The sequence below is a fragment of the Typopeltis vanoorti genome, chromosome 12 (assembly GCF_054136105.1).
Source record: "Typopeltis vanoorti isolate ZY-2024b chromosome 12, IOZ_Tvanoo_1.0, whole genome shotgun sequence".
NCBI classification, from domain to species: Eukaryota; Metazoa; Arthropoda; class Arachnida; order Uropygi; family Thelyphonidae; genus Typopeltis; species Typopeltis vanoorti.
The window spans coordinates 112335490-112358689 of NC_143560.1; the positions used below are offsets into that span (position 1 = coordinate 112335490).

The 23200-nt window shown below is 35.3% G+C and overlaps 1 protein-coding gene across 5 annotated transcripts in view; it reads right to left on the reverse strand.

Annotated features, from left to right (window-relative positions):
• The window catches only part of LOC150101139 (uncharacterized), a 916744-nt gene that overhangs the window by 679507 nt on the left and 214037 nt on the right, over nt 1-23200 (reverse strand). For 4 of the 5 annotated variants that reach the window (XM_090401523.1, XM_090401522.1, XM_090401520.1 and 1 more), the window contains one exon: nt 13717-13787. In XM_090401523.1, coding sequence (XP_090257649.1) covers nt 13717-13753 — 37 coding nt within the window. In that variant the 5' untranslated portion in view covers nt 13754-13787. Of the gene's footprint in view, nt 1-13716; nt 13788-19276; nt 19384-23200 lie in introns of those variants that run through there. The other variant, XM_090401521.1, reaches the window with a different exon arrangement.

The following is a 23200-nucleotide window of genomic DNA, read 5'->3' on the forward strand; positions in this document are numbered from 1 at the left end:
ACGATAAAAAAGTTATCTTGTACAATATTTTAAACACGAGTGTGGGTTTGTTTACTGTAACAATGTGTCAGGTTTACTTACTGAAATGAGTGTTGTACAATATCATCCAAATGAGTGGCGTTTATTTATCGACAGTTCAAGCAGAAGTCTCAAGTGTGTCTTACTACACAATGGGAATGTATATGGCTCAATTCCTATTGGCAATTCAGTCCACTTAAAGGAAACATATGAGGACATTAAAAAGGTTCTGAAGTTATTAAAATATACAGACCATAACTGGATCATCTGTGTGGATCTTAAAATGGTGAACTTTTTACTTGGCTTTCGAAGAGGATATACAAAGTTTCCGTGTTTTCTATGCTTCTGGGATAGTCGAGCTAGAAATCAACACTGGAGTCAGAAACATTAGCCTCTTAGAATATCCTTAAATGTTGGAGAACAGAATGTTATAAATCGACCTTTAATCGACAGAGAAAAAATCATTTTTCCACCTCTACACATCAAACTAGGTCTTATGAAGCAGAATGTTAAAGCTTTAGATATACAAGGTGACTGTTTCCAATACATATGTGAAAAATTTCCACGACTTAGTTATGAAAAAATTAAAGCCGGTGTATTTGATGGACCGCAAATTAGAACTTTAATGAGAGACCCAAATTTCATCAACTCTATGAACGAAATTGAGAAAGAGGCCTGGACTTCATTTACGATGGTTGCGAATAATTTTCTTGGAAACAAAAAAGAGTGCAATTACAAAGATCTAGTGGAAACAATGCTTGAAAATTTCCAGCGCCTAGGTTGCAACATGAGCATAAAGCTTCATTTCCTATACAGTCATCTTGATAGATTTCCCGAGAATTTAGGTGCTGTAAGCGATGAACAAGGCGAAAGATTTCATCGAGACTTAAAAACTATGGAAGATCGGTACCAAGGAAGATGGGATTCTCACATGATGGCCGACTACTGTTGGAGTATTCAAAGGGATTGCCAAAACAGAACACACAGCAGAAATTGCTACAAACAAAAATTTATTCCCTGAAACTCATGTGTAAGTAAAATTGTTATTTTTTTTATAAATATTCTTGTAATTTTTAATGAACATTATTAAGTAGTTATGTATCTAATTATCGGCCTCTCTCGCATTCAAAGCGCCAGTACGTACCGTTGCAGGTTCTTACGCATTTATTCGTTTACTAACAAGCGAGAGCGGTGAGCGCTCCGATTCTGATCTGCGCACCGCATTGAATAATAGGCTCTATCTTCGGGAATTTTTCGAATTTCTTGATAAAAAGTTAGGAACAGATTTTTAAAAGTATACACTTTCAGAAAATAATATTAAAAATCGATTTTTTTTTTGATCCTCTAAATAGTACTGCCGCCTTAAAACTATCAAAAACTTACAAATTAGCAAAAAGAAAATGCCATAGAGGAAAAACCTGACGTGATAGAGAAAAATGGGTTTGAGATTTGAAATCAGCGCACCCTAATTAGTAAAAAACAAGTCTCATATAAAAGTCAGCAAAAATTGTGTTGGACTGTGTAATTTATTGTAAATAAGGGTACGGGCACGCCAAGGGTATATGTCGCCCGGGTCCAAACTTTTATCGGTCGCCCCTAATACTGCATTATATAATCCAAATTAGATATTAGCTACATAAAATGTCGCCCTATCAATGTTGCCAACCGGGTGCGGTGCACCCCTTGCACCCTCGGGTTGGCGCGGCCCTGAATAAGAGGAAAAAATTTGGGATTTCGGGAAGCAATGGATGCCACAGATTCCAATAATAAATGAAAATGTACTATTTTGATTAAAGGAGAAGAGGCTCAGTAGGGTACAAATAATCATTATTATTATAATTATGCATACTATTTGGTCATAACAGGTTTGACTATATGTATGAAAGAAAAGGGAATGAAAATATCCTGACAGATATTTTCAAGGGGCAGTAAGGAACTCTATCCTTTAGAAAGAGATCAATGTAGAAAAATGGGAGTCTTCATGAGTTGACTTCCCATCAAACTAACCAATCAATCATCTAGATAGCTGGAGAGAGAGAGAGAATCTCTCTAAAAAGAATCAAAGTCAGTTAGGTATACAGTTTCTAGAAGTTTAACTTTAGGAACTCCTGATGTGTAATTAAACAGCAGTGTTCTAAAATGATTAACAATTTATATTATTAATAATAGTAAAAAATGGAATAAGTGTACAAAACTGAATGTAACTAAGAATATAATTCTTATGTAATTACAGATAAGTATTGAAAACCCAATGTAATAAGAAATGACTTCAATATAAAATAATTTTTAAACAAATTTGGTCAAACGAAATCAGAAATGAACTTACATGTAAACCAGATGGTTCTCAGGACTATAAAATTGCCAGAAGAAATTTCATAAAATTAAATAATTATAACAAATAGTAATACCCTTCAGGGGTATTACTATTTGTAATACCTAAAATTTGTAATACATAAAATCAGTTGTATGTATTGTAAATATTATTTACTATGATGTATATACTACAGGTCTTACTAATTTAATAAAATAAGGAAATGATCGCATCCAAACATAACAAATGCGCGTTAAATAATACTATTTTTGTATAGTGGTATAATTCATTATCATAGTAACTGCACTTAAACCATTTTTCCCCTTTCGCGCATATAACTGTGTTGCTTAAATTTTGGAAATTCGATGGTCCAACTTAAACCGAAATTGAATGGAGAGGACATCATAAATGCCAAATTTTTATTAAATTCGATGCCATGTAGTAAGAGTTTAAAAATTCTCAATAAAATCCTCCCAGTCATACCATAAAATGGACGGCTCAAAAAACAATCTTGCGATGCTAATATACTTTGCGAAACGAACCTAAGAGCCCAACACACAATTACAAACTTAAAGATTAAGGAAGTGCCATTTAATGCATACACTTTCAGTCTAATGAAGGATAACCAGTGCATCAGAATAATGAACAGGCTTTATTCACTCGCTCAAAAATTATTCCACCATTTCTCATCTCGAAGTTTCCAATTAAGAAAGCTGAATATTTTTTGGTGCTAAGAACGAATGTCCCGGTATAATTATTTATTTTTGCCCGAGGCATCTGAAAAAGTAGATCATTCTGTTGAGGTTATAATGTTGTTAATTAAGATTAATGTATTTGTATACTCTCTGAATGATATCATAATTACAGTCGGATTTTGGGTCACAGGAATGCATGAAATTTAACCAAGTTCAGTTCCATTTTTTAAAATTTCCATGAGATACATTACGTTCTTTTCATTTATTCATTGGAACTTATTGTCTTGAATCATCTCTGTGCACTGAATAAATCATATCCCATATGATTTTAGATTAATATGCCATTTGTAGAGAAACACTTTTGCAGTCTTATTAGTAAACGCTAATCAGCTTTCCTTTCAGCTTTGCGTTACAGGTCAGTTATGAACATAACTGATGTGCTCATGACATTCAAAATAAAAAATTTTATACTAATTGCATTATGATGAGAATGAAAAACAAGGAGTTAATATATTAATTGAAAAGCGTTTTATGGTACAGTTATTTCTTTAGTAACAGCTGGAAATTACAGGATTTCATAAGATTCCAGTTTATCAAAACGTACGGGGAGGTAAAATTACTTGCTAGCAAAGAATTCGAATTCATCCAATGAACAAAGAAGGGAAGAAAAATAAAACATTTTTATTTACATTATACAACCTACTAACTACCCACAACAAAGAGCCAACTCACTGACCTTCGAACAAAGTCTGTTATTATGCGTAATATCATGCGGTAGCAAAAAATAACAGACAGGTTCTTCCTTCTCACACCCCCTGTCCATGCATGATAGCACATTTTCGACTTGCAAACAAACGCAGGTAATGAAGGCTTTGACAAGGCGATCCCACAGGTAACACCCAACTCCAATACCCCACCACAAGCTGAATCATCAAGCTATTGAAACTCGGTAACGGATTCCTCAAGGATGTATCTAGCATCTGAAAGTTAGCTGTGAGAAAACGCCTTTATTGATGACCTTAAAAGAAAACTATATTAGTTTTCTTATTGGTACCCTATTTATTTTTCCTCCCGGAAACTTTCTTTATGCCCCAAAACAGGTAAACATAATTAGAAGATAATACACTCCACTTAAAACCTTAGTTGCTTAAGCTGTAATTTGGAACAACTAATCTTATCCGTTATATACGATTATCACAATAAAAAAATAAATAAATAAAAAACCATAAAAGGATCTCAAATCACAGCAGCACTAGAATTTATACAATCCTAGGATTGTATAAATAGGATTTATTATACAAACCAGCACTAGAATCTTACATTTGTTCACCTGGATGATTACTTTTAAACGAGCCGAATTACCTACTAAGCAATTAGTGGTTAGATCAGATCAGATTAGTGCGCTACTTGGAAGAAATCATTTCAATCGATCAAGAGAATTAATCATTTAATTCATTAAAGTAGTTTAACCGTTCTTTAATGAGAAATCGTGTTTATCTCATCCCATGCATATTAGACATAGTATCATCGCCCCGCTTCCCAGAAGTACTCTGCTTGGAAAGAATTCAACGGGCACTCCCATGGGCAAGGCGCATCGTGCCATGCAACAAGTCACGTGTTTGTAGCCAGTATAAATTGGAGCAATATGATGCTCCCAAGTCAGTGCAACCGTGTCAGGGTGAAATGGCTGCAAGAATGGAACTGGCGAAGTTTGAAAGAGGCGTTGTGATAGGATTGCATGTTGCAGGCCAATCTGTTCGGCAAATTGTTAACACATTGGACCATCCTAGGTCAACAATCAGTGATACCATACTGAGATTAAAGCGCAGGAAGTCAACTGCAAGTGCTATCCGCAGTGGATGACCTATCACACTCACCGAATGTGACTGCAGGGTACTACGAAGTATAATATGTAAAAACCGCCATTCAAGCCAGATCGTTGAATTCGGAGTTACTGGCACTGGCTGGAGCACGAACTGCAAAAAAAAAATCAGAACCGAGGTTCACAACATAAGTTTCCATGATAGGATCGCAATATACAATCCTCACATTACCCGAACCAACATGCAGTGCTGTCTTCCATGGTGCAAGGATCGTGTACAGAAGGACGTGAAAGATTGGAAAGCTGTGTTATGGAGCGACAAATCGAGCTACACCCTCTACTGAGCAGATGGACGGGTGGGGCGGATATCCGGTGGAAGTCTCTTACCAGCGTACATAACTCCAACTATGAAATTCGGAGGTGGCGGTGTGATGGTATGGTCCTGTTTTTCCTGGTTTGGCTTCGGACCTCTGTTTGTGGTACCATGAACAATGAAAGTATCTAAACATTGTGGACAATGCAATGCTTCCTACTCTGTGGCGTTTCTGCGGAACTGATCATTGTCTCTTTCAGCAAGACAATGCACAGTGTCACAAGGCTGCTACTGTAACTGGGTGGTTTGTGGACATGAACGTCACCACACTTGACTGAAGAGCCCTAATTTCGACCCTACTGAACATCTGAGGTCAAGAGATATCCGTCCCACAACAGTCCAGAACCTCATTATATGGCTATAGGAAGAATCGTCAAAAATTCTAATTGATCGCTATCGTAGGCTTGTGGAAAGTATGCTAGGTAGGATTGCTGAAGTCATCGCAGCGAAATGATTTCTTTCCAAGCAGTGTATATCGAATAACAAAGACGACATATCAATCTAAAATAGAACTACACTGTATTACAAAGCTGATGCGATGTAAAGAAGTCAGTTTATCTATAAATCTTATTCTTTTTTAATATTTTACTACCAAAATTATGTATAATTTAAGCGATGCTTATGGCAAGGATGTATATCATGTAGGGCTGATTTTTTTTTTTTTTTCAAGATATCGATTAGTGTAGTTTACACTAATTACAGTTAGGCCACATTTACGTTCACATCATTGTTCACCCAAGTTTAAATAAAGTGTTTTCTTGATATTATTAATTATTTTTAATTATTAATCAGTACTTAAATTATTAAATAATTATTTAATTATTTATTAAAATTAATAATAACAATTAATAATTTAATGAGTAGAAAGAGGACAAGATTGTTGCATTGCATAAAGGTGGAAGCAAAACAGATGTTTCAAATTATAGAAGTTTGCATTACTTGAGTGGTTGTTAACGTTTTGGCGGAATTGGTTAAATATAGGATACGGGATTGGGAAGGTAAGGAAAGGACTATATAGATAACTGGTTTGTTAAAGGCAGGTTTTGTTTTAAAATTAATTACTTTTAAGTAATTAAGCAATTTTTCAGTGACTACAGTTCTGAATAGGGGAGATTCATATGCGGTGTATTTCTGAATTTTGCAAAAGCATTTGACAAACTACGACTTAATAAATTGGTATAAGAGTCACAGCAAATGGGTCTGAATAATGAGTTGATTGATTGGATAAGAAACTGGTTCTTTAATAGATATCGAAAGATTGTATAGGAGAGTTACCGGTGGCGTCCCACAGGGTTCTGTCCTAGGACCACTGCTGTTTAATTTGTTTGTTAATGATATTGAGAGTAGTTTGCAAGTAGATATTCAGCTATGTGCATATGATGCAAAATTGGTCAAAATTATGATGCTGATAGATTGGTGTTTCAGAGCGATCTGGTTATGTGGAAAGACAAATAAGGATGTCAATTTAACACTAGTAAATGTAAGATTTGGCTCCTTGGAACTCAGAAATGTAATGCATATATCACATTGGAGATGTTGTATTATAGGAGGTGGAGGAAGCAATCGGTCGCGAGATATTGGTGGATAGAGAATTGAAGTTCAAGGGACATATTGGAAAAGTGATAAAAACAGCACAAAGAAGTGCCAGTGTGCTAAGAACAACATTTACAAGTAGAGAGAAGCACCCTCTGTCAAAAAAGAAACCGAACTTGTCGAAAATAGAAGAAACTAGTTGCGCCACTTGTTGTATCTTTTTGTTGTCGAAAGCGACAACCTTCATTAATGTTGTGTCAACTGTTTATGACATCTGTTTCATTAGAAGCCGAATTATAGTGCCAAGAGTGACAGTGTGTTTTGACGAACGGGCGGAAAATGAGTTTCAAACAGAGAGCTGCGATTGACTTTTGTGTTAAACTTCGTAAACGTTTTACCGAAACGCATCAAATACTTCAAAAAGCATACGGTGATGAATGTTTATCCCGTACACAAGCTTACGAGTGGTTTAAGCGATTTCAAAGTGGTCGTGAGACGCTTGAGGACGACGAAAAGCCAAGCCGTCCAAAAACTGGACTGAGCGAAGTTAAGATCCAAAAAGTGCGTGATTTCATCAAAGAAAACCGAAATCGTCCGTGAGATTGAAGATGAATTGGGGATTCCAAAATCAACTGTGCACAACATTTTGACCGAGAGAGTTTGGGTCCTAGTAAATTCAATTCGCGATTTATTCCCCACAAGTTGATCGACGACCAAAAAAATGTATCGAATTGAACACTGCAATGACCTCATTAAAAAACCGCTCGTAAGGGCTCAAACTTCCTTGAAACAATCGTTACTGGTGACGAAACGTCGTTTTGTTTTGAGTATGAGAAACAAAGCGCTAGAGTGCTGAGTGGAGACCACCAGAAGAGGGGCATCCGGAAAAAGAGTCGCTTGGAGAAGTCAAAAATAAAGATAATGCTGATTTGTTTCTACGATTCGAAGGGCATTATACACAAAGAATTCATTCCGCCTGGCCAAACGGTCAATGGTGAGTTTTATCTCGAAGTTTTGAAGCGACTGATAGCGAGAATTCGTCGCGTACGGCATGAATATCGTGATGCAGGCAGCTGGTCACTTTTGCACAATAATGCACCATCTCATCGTTCGAACATTGTGAGACAGTTTTTGAGCAAAAACCAAGTTTGTGTGTTGGATCACTTGCTGTATTCACCTGATTTAGCACTCTGTGACTTCTTTCTTTCCCTGACTTCATTTGCCGATGAAAGGAAAGCGATATGACACCAATGAAAACGTTCAAGCCGCAGTAACCACGACCCTCAACAGTATCCCAAAAACCGATATAAAAAACCTCATTTAACGAATTAATTGACCGTGCCAAACGCTGTATCGAAGCTGTGGGAGAGTATATTGATTGAAATAAATGATTTGAATAATTATAATTGGCCTGTGTTTTATTTTCTATCAAAAGTTCGGTTTCTTTTTGAATAGAGGGTGAAGGATGCGGTAATTCTGTTGTACAAGGCTTTGACTAGATCATATCTAGACAACTGTGCACAGATGTAATCGCCTGAGATTTTAGATGAAAAGCGGTATCGGATTTGTGGAATACTAACTGTGAAGACAGGTTGAGTGAAAGTAATTTGCATTTGCAGAGTATGGTAAACAGATGGCATAATAAGATCGAGACGTGTGTTAATTGCTAAGAGAAGCTTACCAGTAGACACTCAGGATATTACCCCACCTCCACTTAAATTGTATAAAAGGTAGGGTGCATAAAAGAGTCTGGCATGAGAGAAGAGTGGTTGATTAGTGAAATGTTTTTGCCGAATGAGGTGAGTGCACAAATATTGAATTTGGTTAAGATGAGATATGATATAAGAGCACATTTTATCTTTGTTAGAATGCAGCTTGCTATTGCTTCCCTCGATGAGTTTTGACACCAGGAGGTGTTCGCATAATAATAATCATATCGATTATTAACAATAACAGTATGACAAACGGGAAAAGAGTCCATATATAGAATAGGATGGCTCCTTAACCAACAATATTATTACAGCAATTCCAAGAAAAGAACACCGTATTTGAAAATATTTTTTGTTCTATAAGACAGTGCTTTCCAAACTTATGGATGTAAAGGCCCCCTTTAGAACAATTAAAATATTTCACGGCCCCCATCGAAAAAAAAATCGTAATACAGACATATATTATTATAATATTTATTGTATTTATATTCAATACAAAACATACGCAGCGAATATTGAAACTCAAATGCAAATATTACATTTTAACATCTTACATGCATATTTGACATGGCATATTATCTTATATTTTTATATAGATAGATAATATCTTAATTAATCTTAAAACATTTTAAATTTGTTTTTATTATTTCACGGTCCCCCTTAACAAAACTAACGGTCCCCAAGGGGGCCATAGCCTACAGTTTGGGAAGCGCTGCCATAAGACATCATATTGTCTCTGAGCTTCTAATTCATGTGCTCTTATTGTAATATTTGATATAATTACATAAGCCAAGCTTTTATGTTGAAAGCACCCTTAGATCTATAAGACTAATTCCATTAACTTAATTTAATCAAGACGAATAACACATTTAAAACAAGTTATTATTATTAAATTAAACGAATAAAATGTAACGTTTTTAAGAAGTGGCTCGTTATACCTTGCTTTCGCTAATTTGACAAACAGTCATTTTCAAATTTTATTCGACTTGTATTAAATGCATATGAAATTTGTTATTCATTGTATTTCTCAACGGTAAGAGTGAAAATGTCTTAACTATATCAAACACAACCATTAATAATACACATACGAGTATCAAAATTTATTTTAATACGGTTAGTCAAAACTTTCGAAAAAGCAGTTTAATTTAAGCGAACTGCCTATTTGGTTAAAGAAAATAATTCTGGAATCTCAGTGGCTCAGTTGGTAAATAGCAGCAATGAGTTTGAATCGTATGTAAAGTGTGAAGAATAATTATAAAGGGCTTTTCAACTGAAAATAAGTTAGCTGGTCTCATACGGAGGTAAATGTGTATTTCGTTCTGCAAGAGCGATAAACCAGCTCGAGAATACAAGCAAACAGACAGGATAAACTGCCCTATCAAATCATTAATCAGGTTTCTACGAAGCCAAAGATACTTGACCGAGACAGACCCCAGCCTCATATTAAAGTGACGATGAAGAAAATTATATTATTGTTATGACTCCACCAAGGACTCATCTCGGAAGGGCACTCTACTCCACACAATCCACCCTTTACTCTACTTACACATGTGCCACTACTACCATCTACTGAATACTAATTAGTATTTTAGTCCTGAAGTATGTTCTCTGGATGATTTATCTGTAGGTGAGATGAAAAACGTTTCCGGAAAGAAAAGGCCTGCTACTTCCGCTTGAGATTAGCTATTTACCTTCATGTGAAAAATTCAATAATGATTGGGCTTGCAAATGGGAATCGAACTCGATTTTTTTGCGATCGGAAGATTCAATGTCCTGTCGTTCTTGCAATGTGCTATTGGGACGCTTAGAAATAATTTATTTTATTTTATTTTTTTTTTTTTTGTAAGAGAAATTAAGTTTGCTCTTAATGTTATCTTTAAAACATTTACCCGACTGGTAAATCTCCTGCCGCTGAGCGGAAGATTAGGAACCATTATGGGTCACCGTACAAAAGAAGAAAAACTTCGGGTTTTTTTTTTTTTATTTTTATTTTATTTTAGTCGGAAATTTGGCGGTTATTTGTTTTAAAAGCTTTTTTTAGTGGAATTTCTTAAAGTAACTTGGTCGGAATATTGTTTTTATTGTGATGATTGTTTTTGTTATTTTAAGTCTGTTCGTGTTATCTTAGGAATTGCTATTAATTTTTTTTGTGCGATTAATGTGGTCTGAGGATGGCGTGTGTGAGTGGAGACGTATCTTTTAGAGGTGGCAGGATTTTATTTATTTATTTTTATTATTATTTTTAGATGGAACAGACCGGGTGTGTGTTTGAGATGGCGGGAGCGTTTTGTTTTGTTTTTTTTTAGTCGGTGCTTTTGAGCTGGGGACCGCTCTCAAGGGTCTGACAGCCCCCAGAGAACAAAGTGAGTCAGTGAAACTAACAAATCACCACCCCCAACACAAACAAGAAACATCCAAAAACTCTTTAAAAATTAAAATAAAAAAAACGCGGCCAGCTAGAACCAAACACCAGTACCTTTTCAGATTTGGTTTTTTCGGTTCATTTGAAGTGAGTTATGTAATGTTATGGTTTCCTTTTCTGTCTTTCTTTTTTTATTAGTTTTGCGATTGTAAAACCATTGCCAATTTTGGTAGACTGTATCTATAAAAGCAGAAATGTTTCTATTCAACTTTGTACCCATTGACGTTACATTAATTTGGCATTCAGTGTCATTTGGAAGAAACAGTAGCTAATATTTCCACACTAAGGGAAATATTTATCAACTGGATGTTAAGTTTTATTACTGAAAGCAAAGAAATACTACCAGTGACATCTTCATCATTGATGTATTTAGGTTAACAGTCATTGTAACAGCAGAATATATATAGAATGCAATATAACCTATTAGTTTTCACCAAAATAAATGATATTTTCAACATTATTTTCATGTTTTTATTATTAGGATTTGCATAAATGTAAAGAATGCCAAGCACAGCCAGAAATAAATGAGAGAACTTTTAATTTGCAGGAAGAAAAAAAAATCGGACGAATATCTTATAATTATTCGAATCATTGTTTGCAGAAGATAAATAAAGACGGGAATAATATATGACATTTATTATATTCTGGGTAAAACGAACAGTTGGTAGGTTACAAATAATGAAAGGTGGAACCGTGTTACGAACAAATAAAAGCGCGTTGTAGACTGTTTGGTTGTAGTTTCGTTGGCATGTTTGTACACGTTCTTGCCATAAATACTGTTACAACTTTTACCCCCCCCCCAATAAGAGTCGTGCATAGCATAACCTACTTAAAATCCAGTTAGCTGCCATTACTTTACTCATGGTTTCCCTCGTTATCAAATCTGGTTATTACATTAATAAAAACTTTACGTTTTAAACTCTCGACTTTGCATTAACATGTAAATACCAAAAAAAAATTTATCCTATTTAAATAATGCGTTTTAGATTATTTGTTCCCACTAAGAAACACTTCAGAATTTGTCATTTTTCCTAAATTAATTTTTCCTTTATTAATAAAGACATTCCAGCACTTTTTAAACCTGAATCTTTGTCTAACATACCAACAAGCAAAGTATCCTTGACTATTAAATCATCCTCCACATCAGATTCATCCACTAAAACCTGATTATTATCACCGAAATTATCACTAGCACTGTGCTAGTGATAATTCAAAACGCTATGATTGGATCGCATTTATTGACAAAACGAATCTAAATGAAATATTAATTCCCATCATCATCATAACGCTAATTACTGGTGTAGACCATATTGGTCTGTTCCAGTCTCATTATCCATCCAATATCCTTTTTTTGAGATCTACCCTGCCTTCTCTTTCCAATTGGCTTATATTTGAGTATTTGTTTAAGATGTCGGGTGTTGGCCATTCGGTTTACACGTTCTATCCATTTTGTTTATAATTGTTTCTTTTTTCTTCTATCGATTTTGTTTTTAGTTCTTTTAAAATGTCTTCGTTCCTTTTTTGATCTAATAATGTGCATTTTGCAGTTCTTTTCATAAATCTCATTTCACTCGTTTTTATTCTTTGTTTATTGCCCAAACTTCACTGCCATATAATAATGTGGGCACTGCTAAAGTATTGTATATTTTTATGTGGACAATTAAATGAAATATTAATTCCCGTTTTGATGAAATGTTATAAAGACTGTGTTTAGGATGCATGCTTATTAAAATTTGGCGGTAGTTTCAAATGAACCATTTTAGTAGCAAAATTAGCAAACCAAAACCTGTTTAATTTCAAAAACGATTGTAGGTTCCATTATTCTTGTGATAATAATAACTGGATAATGAACAGTTTATGTGTATATTTCGAGAATGACTTCGTTTACGTGTATCTGATTTGTGAATGTCTGTTAGCTTATAGCATATTATCATTAGTACCATACTTGAGGTTAGAAAATTCGGAAACCTTACCCATTCAATCTCTCTTTCTTGCTGGGCTCAACAGCTTGTCACTCAAGTAGCCTGACATCGCAGAAAGCCGTATTACTGCTTACGATAAGGCGGTTAATCCTATCTGCTTCTCTACCTGTCTGTAAATTATGTGTGCTCTTCGGGCCGGATCGGCTGTTATGTGGGATGAAAAAATCGAGTTACCCAGAGATAAAATCTTCCCTCCCTATCACACCGGCTAACTCACCTTCATTTGCAAAGTCCTGATAAAGGTTCTTCGCACCCTAGAAGGATTCGAACCCATGCTCTTTCAACCAATGGGCATCACTGAAAATGACTGAACTATTGAGTCCGGAAACCTTATCCTTTAAACCACACAACTGAACTTTCAACGACACTTTAGGCCTTTTATAAGCATCATAGTAGTAATGGTGGTGGTCTCGCAGCGGGTGTCGAAATTGCCACTTAGCAGCACTCACAAAGCATTCATACCACAGTGGGATTCGAACCGATAGCCAGCATGTTAGGCTGAACACCATATTTACTATCCACAATTCCAATCAGGTTTGTCTTAAATTTATAACACCATGGCAAAGGAAACCCCACAGTTCTTACAACTTCCCCCATCTCTTTCTTTTTAAGCACTAATTTGAAAAACTTTTCTTAGTATAGATTGCTTTCTTCATTTAATTTTTTATTTTTTTTTGGATTCAATCTTTCAGATTTTTTTAGACCACCTAACGGTGACCCATAGACTAACTTCATTTTCACTGATCACTATTTTTTGTGAATTATCGCTCTGGAATTTAGAGAACCACTACTTTAGAGTATAAAATACTGATAATCAAGGTTGCTAATAAAAATGATTTTATAATACTTACGTGACGAGACAAAGATGAAATTAGATATGTAGAACATCAATAATGCTCCAAATCGAATAGTCTGATCAGACCTGAAAAAAATATATAAAATATCGTTATTCTTTTTTTTTCTACCTTTCTTTCTTTGCCAGCAAGTCATGATGTTGAATGCAGTTAAGGAACAGTTACATATAACTGATTTTTTAAAATCATTTTATTAATGAATATTATTTAAAATAAATGAGTGTTTTATACGGTATACGAGATACTGTGAAACACTTTAGAGTTCATGCTAATCGTTTAAAGAATAAATATACAGGTGGGAGAATAGACAGCGGAACACGAAGAGATAATTCAAAAGTACGCATTTCTTGATTAATACAAAAGGACTACTAGCTTATGCTATTTTTATTATAAACGATCGCACAGGATAACAGCTTTATAAGCAAGCTACATTTACAAATATCAAAGACTATCACACTCTTGCATGGCTGCAGCCTAAGCAGTAACGTGTGCATAGAATACTGCAAATTAGCAGCACTTTTTTTTTTTTTAATTATATTATTACTCAAACTGATATACAGTAAAATGTACACATAAGACCTAACTCAACCAAAGGGCGTAGTCGATGCCGAATGAGCTATGGAGGCTCCCTCCCTATTTGGGTTCAGTTAGGTTAGTTAGCATAACGGCCGAAGCAACTTAAGCTATAAAGCCAGTGTATTAGGCCTGCTAACTGCGTTTGCTCTTCAGCTAGCTCCCTGTTTTGTGGGGTCAAAAAACCATGATACCGCCATACAAGCCCATCCAAATCACTGTCCTGAAAAGAATTCAAAAAGGTCCCACGCGTCTTAGAAGATTCAAACCTATATCTTTCTACGTTAAGGATCAGGACCTGCGCGATGGTTCTATAGAGACATTCCTGAGAGCATTACTGCAGCGCAAGGTCGTCAGAAATTCCCTTATGACTACCTCTAGTTCAAAAAGCAAAACATACCTCTACTGCTGCCTGCACATTACAGAAAGATACATCAACATTTTGAAGTCGTAGAATTTAACCAGCATAGTTGCCTCTCAACCAAAATGCCACACCGTTTTCTAGATGGTTATAATCACGGTCAGTTTGTAGTGGGACTGTTCTCCCACAAAAGAATAAAAAGTAGACAGATATTCGGTGGATCCACAACATCCTGCCTTTTCCCACTCTTCTTTCCAGATTTAGATTATATATTGCAATATTATGCACGCCTGGCCAAATTAAATAGTAACTGTGACAAAACTAATATGACCAGTAAGGAAGCTGTTGCGAAACTACTAGTCAGGAAATTGCCATATGTGGCATTTCTCTTCGAGGGGGGGGGGGGGTATATTCCAGATGATGACAACAATTTGTATCGCTGCCTTTTTTGTCTGCCTCTAGAACCTAGGAACATATAAGTCGGTTATCATCATAACTTTAAAACCTTTAAAACTTGCAATTCTCTTCCCTACCCCAACACAAGATATTACGGAGCCTCGGTCCCCTCCATACATACAGGCACACACCTTTTCTGCATGTCACACAACAAATATATATACTCTGCTTTTAACCTATTGCACTTAATTACTACAATTATTCAAAGTGGATTCCGTTTTTATTCATCATTCCTAATATTTTAACATTCCGAGCGTGTACACACCAAATAAGCATATTTATCTCTTGCAGGCCGCGAACAAGGACTTAAGTTAAACACCTTTTCAATTTCAGGTGAGACGCGCCTGAGGGTCTCACTCCACCTTTTCAATTTCAATAGCAGGTACATGAAACTCTTTCAGCAGAATATATAATAAAAGATGCTGAACTTTAAGGCTATCCCTGTGTGAATGTGTGAGAACTTCGCAAATATTATGAATTATATTTATCTAATTCCATTATCTGTTTCATCTGTAAGAAAGGTACGTTCATGACAAAGAATTTATATGAGAAGCAAAGCAGCATTCACACATACAACATGTGCTTCATGTAGAAAAATGAAAACAATTTTTTTGTTTCCTGCAATACATAAAGCCTAACGAGCTTTATTTTTAAAATCCTATACTTGGAGAAAATACCTAAAAAAAGCAAATGGAAGTTTTATTCCCAATTAAGGAAGCTTGATCTATAATTAAAAAAAAAGAACTGTTCTCTTTAAGATGGTTCCAAATGTCAGGACATTTATGAAGAAAATGGCTGGCATTAATTGCTAAGAATGAAGTGGTAATTTTCCACATAGTAAACGTGTGTGATATCTGCAAGAGAAAAAAAAAAAAAAAAAAAAAAGACTGAATAATACAAATCAACGTTAATCTGTACGGTTCACTGGCCGGGTATTATACGTTCCTGGCTAACAGTAGGAGACACTAGTCAAAGCGCAATCTTCAGGTCTTCATTCTCACTCCCCCCCTCCTCGTTCACATGCTAGGCAACTCAAAATAACGAATGCTCTTTTATTTCAAAGAAATGTTACTCATTCGGAGGCATGAACTGAATCTTGATCTTTTCCAACCAAATGATGTCCTTCTAAATGAGTTATAGAGACTAATTTGTGCAGTAACAAGCAAGGTTCCAAGATGAAAGCATGACAAACCTAAAAAATAACATAATAATTTTATCAATGCCGCAACATATTACAAAGGTTGTTAAGATTAGGAGGTGGGAAAACGAGTGGAAGAAGATACTATACAATGTTAAAATATATTTAATTTTTTTTAAATGTGTGTTCCTGTTAATTTACAAAATTGCGTACAGCTACTCGCTTAAGTCATCAATCACAACATATCCTCAGAGAAGAGTGCACGTCAGTCGAGGATCTCCAACATTTTGAAGAACTACTTAATCGTACAGAATTCAAATAACAGCAGGTATGGCATAAAATACCGCTTCAAGAATAAGCAGGAGAATGGCTAGGGTTTTGTATTGTTACTGTGAGTGACTTAGTATGTCAGTTTCACCATCAAGTGCAAGCTAAATCAATAGGGAGGAATATGACTCGAATCACGCAACGTATTCGAAATGCAAAATACTAAAATAAAGTGGGTTAATGATTATTTTCGACTCGTGGTTAAGCTGTATGAAGAATTTAAGTATAATTATAAAAGAGAATAAATACCAATTTTACACAATTATATTTTTTCTCAACTTACTGCTAAATTACTTGATTTTAGGGATACTCTAGGTCAGTGGTTCTGAACCGGTGTTCCATGGAACACTTGTGCTCCGCGAACTTGTTACAAGTGTTCTGCCGGTGAATGATGTCACATGACATCTTTCAAAAACATTACCAGCCATATTAAAACCTGTACTAGACCAAGTTCTAAATATGGTAAATTACATCAAGTCAATACCTTTAAAAGCAGGCCTTTTTTTAAAAAAACTTTGCATATCTATGTAAGCCAAGTACTTTGCTTTTGCACACCGAAATAAGATGTTTATCCAGAGGTAAAGTGCTATTCCGAATTTTAGAAGTTAAGAATGAATTATTGGCCTTTTTTTTCCTTTATTAAGGTACAAATGCTTTTGTAAAATGTCTTCCAAGTGATATTTGGTGTGCTAAAATGGCATAACAAAAAAAAAAAAAAAAAAAAAAAGGAATCTCGAGGGAATTATTTCCGTTATAACGTTTAGTCGATATTTTTAATTACTTAAATAGCGTTAATACAAGTATCCAAGGGGAAAATGAAAATATTTTGACAACCACTGACAAACTGTCAGCTTTTCAGAAAAAAATGTCTCTTTGGAAAAATCGCATATCAGAAAAAAATACAGTAGATATGTTTCCTTTGCTCCATAACAAAAAAAAAAAAAAAGGAATCTCGAGGGAATTATTTCCGTTATAACAGAACAATTAACAATATTGGGAGAAAATATTTCAAGTTACTTTCCTTCCATAAATACACACAATTATGACTGGATACGAAATCCATTTGGCACAGTTTAATACATCGAATTGTGAATTTTTGTTACAAGAAGAACTATTAGTTACCTTGTCAACGGATCGTACTCTAAAAATGAAATTCTCTGAAATAACTCTTGAGGAATTTTGGATTTTTGTCTAAGCCGAAAACCCAGCTCTCTCCACAAGGGCACTAACATATTGTTACAGTTTTCAACATCGTATTTGTGCGAGCTTGGTTTCTCGATATTAACCAATATAAAAACAAAAAAGCGTGAAAGACTTACTAATATAGACAAAAAGATGGGGTAGCTATATCACATATTAGAGCTGAAATCTGCAAAAGCCGACGAGATCAAGTATCGCATTAAAATAAGTTCCATTTTTATAAAAAGGCGAGTCCATGCATATTTTTATTGTTAGTTTTATGACCGTAATGCTTTTTGGTGTTTCCCAAAATTTTCTTATAATCAAAAGTGTTCCGTGACTTCGAAAAGGTTAAGAACCACTGCTATGGGTGAACTGATTCGTAATTCTCGTTGCCTGATTGTGATGACTTCATTATATAAGCTAATCCCATGAAACAACGATATGCGTCTTGTGAGTAAATGTGGGGTTATTCGCAATTCTACAATGTCTTTCTTGATAGTTTCGGGCATTTTAAAAAAAAAAAAGGTACGAATGAAAGAGTCTGTTGTTTCTCAATGAATTGTAGCTATGAACATCTGAGTAAGGGGGAAAAACTGGTTTGTAGCTAAGCTTATTACTTCCGAATTATTCTAATTATCCATTACAGTCTCTAAGATATTCTGAATGCTTCTGCTATATAAATACTACACTATCATATCGTTGCTAATGTATCTTGAATACGCGTTAATAATCTGAAGGGGAGAGGGTTATTGCTAAGAGTTCGCAAGATTACTCGTTCTTAAAAATGTTAATGGATTACGCGTTATTCTAATACTTGAATAGTTAAGGGCCTCGAAAAAAAGTTCTTATCTCAAAATCACAGTTATTATTTAAATATCTAATAACGAGTGATGGATGGCTCTGTAGATAAGAATTTAAATATTTTCGAAACGAACATCGACTTCCTCAAACATGTGTTCGAACAAAGTGCTATAAATAATCTACTGATAATCAGGTGATTTCAAAGATATTGCAGGTAATCGATGGCGCTCTTGCCACCATAGATGAAGGGAGACCTGATATAATAATAAATCCAGAAGGAGATAAAACAAACACGAATCTTAGTTCATTCATTCAGAATTGTCCTTAGATATGTTGGTGTCACTGAGCAAAGTGCCTCCGTTTCAGAGTCTCTAGGACATTGCAAATATGTTAATCATATATGTTAATAATTAAGAGGCATAATACTGTGTATTAGTAGTTCAGATGTTATTTCAACCAACCTAAACCAGTCTCTAAGAGAGAGAGAAATTTAACAAGGGAGAGATCGATCAGGCTGATATAATTGAAGCACTGTACTTAAAAGTACATAATGAATTCACTGAAGTACATCGCTTAGCGTCTTAAACCAATCCTTTACTCGAATAATAACAAACTTGTGTGTGTTGTACTCTAAGACAAAATACCAAACAAATATTTACACACCAATAATAGTATACACGCGAATGAAAACAGTATTTAAAGGATTTTTTTTTTCATACCTCTAACTGTATCTTGTGAATAACATCGTGAGCAATTATAACTCTAGGCACTCAACGCCTTCCTTAATTTTTATTTTTAAATATCAATTTCTTTCTGTATTTTTTCCTTTTATCTCCAATGTAACCAACTCTAAGGAAGAGGTTCATTACCCTAGTGCCAACTGAGATACAACAAAACGAAATTCCAGCAGCTCCGAAACGATATTTACACGAAATATTTAAGAACGCTTTAACAGTTAAAGTAAACACAAACAATCGAAAAATGCAGGAAGTTTCGAGGATATGTTTACCTTTCTGTACTCAGACACTGTCCGTCCGGACGGGTTTATTTTATTTCTGTCGCAAGCTGCTGCCAGTGAAGAAACCAAGGCAAACAAAGATCGTCTCGAAATAGTCTGTGACGGACGGTAATAGTGCAAACGAAAAAGGAAGAATATACATGCAGCGTGGGGCTGTCGTTTGTATGAAAAACAGTCTCTTTTTTCTTCAGTCAAACTGTGCTGAGTCTCTTCCTCACTTAAGGGAAGAAGTCATATAAAAAGAAAGTGGATACGTCCGTCACATACGCCCTTAAAGGGAGGGTATGCGAAAGGCAAGATCGCATCATGTGCTTGCTCATTCCATGGTGGGATCTACAAAATTTCCTAAAAATCTTCGTTATTTACTTCTATAGAAATATATTATGAAAGGTATGATGTAAACATAAAAGCTGAACAAACAAAAGAAAACCACCTGGTCAGAGATTATCATTATCTCCAGGTACAACTACCGCACTTATCGGAAATCTGAAGCTTGTAAAATATACCGTGTTTGGTCTGCGGAGTAGAGGTTCCTGGATTACACAATCCTTAGTCATGCAGTGTACAGATGATTACAAACACTGCCTTTTACAAATGTTTGAGATGTCAGATTGACTGCCGTTTATCATGATTACAGATCGTAATTTAGAGATGAATTCCATCAGACAATGAATCAACAAGGATTTGGAACGATTGACCCGCAATGTTACATGATTCTTCCAAAGATTTCAGAGTTCTCGTGAGATGAATGTAGACAACTCGCAGCGGTTCTACAAATGTTGAAAATCTATCCCACATTATTTTCAAAACCGACAAAACTAGTGACTGGTACTGATATGAAAATTAGTTAAGTCCGTTTTAATGTTTGAAAAACAGTCTTTTTCAGGAGGGAAGTATATTGGTAGTGGCAAGTGCACTAATATTCAAAATATTGTGATTAAGCATATTAAAAAAATAGAAGAATAAATTCTAAAAGAGGTGTTGCTTAATTAATTAAAACTTTAAATTCAATATAATACAAAGAGGTGAGGAGCAATTTCAGATTTTCTTAAAACAGTGTCATAAACTGGTTGATAATAAGAAATCATACTCGAGGTGGCTTCTTCAGCAAAGGAAGGGGGGGCGGTGAGGATAACACCCAAATTTCAGTGTGTGCAGTTGGCTGGAATTCCAACTATGAATGAAGACCATGAAATCAGTGTATTAATTTCTCTTTTTTAAGAAAAGTTTTATGCATTTAACGAATTAGTTGTGTTTTACCTTAAATCGAGAGAATTCCAAATACTTTCCATTTTTTGTGCTTGCATCTCGTTACTAGAACTATATGATAAGCAAACAGACATTTTATGACTTCGACGCACACTACCCTAGTTTCAGAACGCAAATACAAATCTCACCATTTGTCGCAGAACAAGAGAAATTACAGAATGTTTCAGTACTAAAATGAATGTCTTTTATATTCGTGTTACCAAATGGTTGATGAACTTCGACTATTTGGGAACAAGCATATTTTATAACATTAATTTTCTACCCTTACCCTATGACGAAAGAAACGCTGAATCACGCAATAATCGTCCAGAAAAGAAATTCTGCCAAAGTTTGTAGTAAATGAATCCTCGACTTCGAGTTTCATAAATTATTGGATTCCAGTTTCTATCTCTCCGCTTACTGCAACAGTTATTCAGCCTACTGAAAGAGTTGCATACTTCTTTACAGTATTCTTAAGATCCCCTAGTGCTTTAATTTTGGCCGGCTAAGCCTGAATTTACTTACAAGGCGAAGTTTTGTGGCACGCAATTGCGTCATCGATAAGGATTGAAAAACAATGGAAATTACCATTTCCCCCCCCTCCAAAATCAAAGGCTGAAATAAACTGTTTTTTGATAAAAAGCTTAAATAAATGGATGACCTATTCCAGAGATTAAATATTTAATCTCTGGAATAGGTTTCTGGATTATTAACTCATAGCTTGTGCAAGGCACTAAACTGTGCTATATTATTTCAAACTTAAGTGAGTGAGATTGACATAAAAATACTGTATATGAGAGACTTATTCTCTGTCTTTATTTATTTATTTTTTTATTGAAAATCACTCGACTCTCTTCATCCCTCAGCTCAACAGGCATCGCCAGATGCCATAAGGTCACTCCTTTCCTTGGTAATGTTCAACATAGTCCTCGCCAAGTGGTCCTGTCGTATGCCTTTCTGGAGACGTCAGCTATCTGAAGATCAGTTATTCCAGACACTATCCATCCATCTCAATGAAGGTCTACCCCTTTCTCTTTTGACAAGGATTTGACCTTCTATTACTGTTTTGAGAAGTGCTTCTTCTATCCTTTCAATGTGTCCAAAGTATTTCAGCCTTTTCTTTCAGTATCTTTATGGAGACTTAAAGTTCTGCCGATCTTTTCTAGCACCCATCCATTTGACCGCCTTTCAATGTATGATATCTTCAACAGCCTTCTGTAACAACACCACATTTCAAAAGCAGTTATCATTTTCCTATCAGACTTCTTTAGCTTCCAGGTCTCACATGCATAAGTTGCTGTTGGATAAACAAGTGCATCCAGAATCCTCAAATTTGTTCCTGTGGTGCTAGACCGATCCTTCAAGACAAGTCTCTGACTGTTGTTTTAGTCATTCCTAATTTCTGATGTCTTTGGAATAGCAATTCTTCACATTAACAACGGATCCCAGTTCTAACTTGTTGACTTCCTTAATTCTTTTTCCATTAAGTTACACTTGTTTCTCAGGAGCTTCCGTCTGTATTTCCTTTGTCTTGCTAGGAATGAGTTGAAGTCCTCTGTTCTTACTGATCATATTAACTTTAAGGATTCGTCCTAGTTCTCCTTTGTCATTACAAAGGAGTACTGTATCATCAGCGTACCTCACATTACTGAACCTATCCTAATTCCTGTGTTAAGCTCATCTGATACTTCACGCATGATGTCCTCAGCGTAGATACTAAACAAGTGAGGAGAAAGAATCCTTGCCGATCTGAAGCCAATCAGTTAATCCAACACCTGTTATTACTGTGGCTTACAGTCATACTCACTGTACAAGTTAGCAATCGACCTGATAATGTGTTGAGGAAAACCCATTAATCTCATTACTTCCCACAATTTCATATGCCGAAAGCAGTCAAAAGCTTTGGGGTAGTCTATGAAACACATTACCATAGGAAGTCTAAACTCGTTATACTTTTCAGTGATCTGTCTAAGGCAAAGTTTTCGCTATGGTTAGCAGTACAATAATCCAATTAATTCGCACTATTTCTGATGCAAATCCAATAAATATGTCTTGGCAGGCAATGCTGCAATCTTTATTACCTCTAAGAACTCATCGCGGGAGGATTCTCTACACCGACAGCCACGGTCATTATACAAACTATTCCCTATGCACTACAAAATTCGGCGTCTGCATTACGCAATCTACTGCCCACAGTATTCACTGCGTTAATTTTCTGTCCAATTTGCCTGGTATGCGGAATAAAAAACCCGAATTTGCTGAGAGAAAAAGCTTCTTCTATCTCCGTATGGGATAGGCTAGTTCACCTTCAACCGGAAAAAAGTCAAAATAAAGATTCCTCTCATTCATTATACATAATAAGCTGCTCAATAAAACG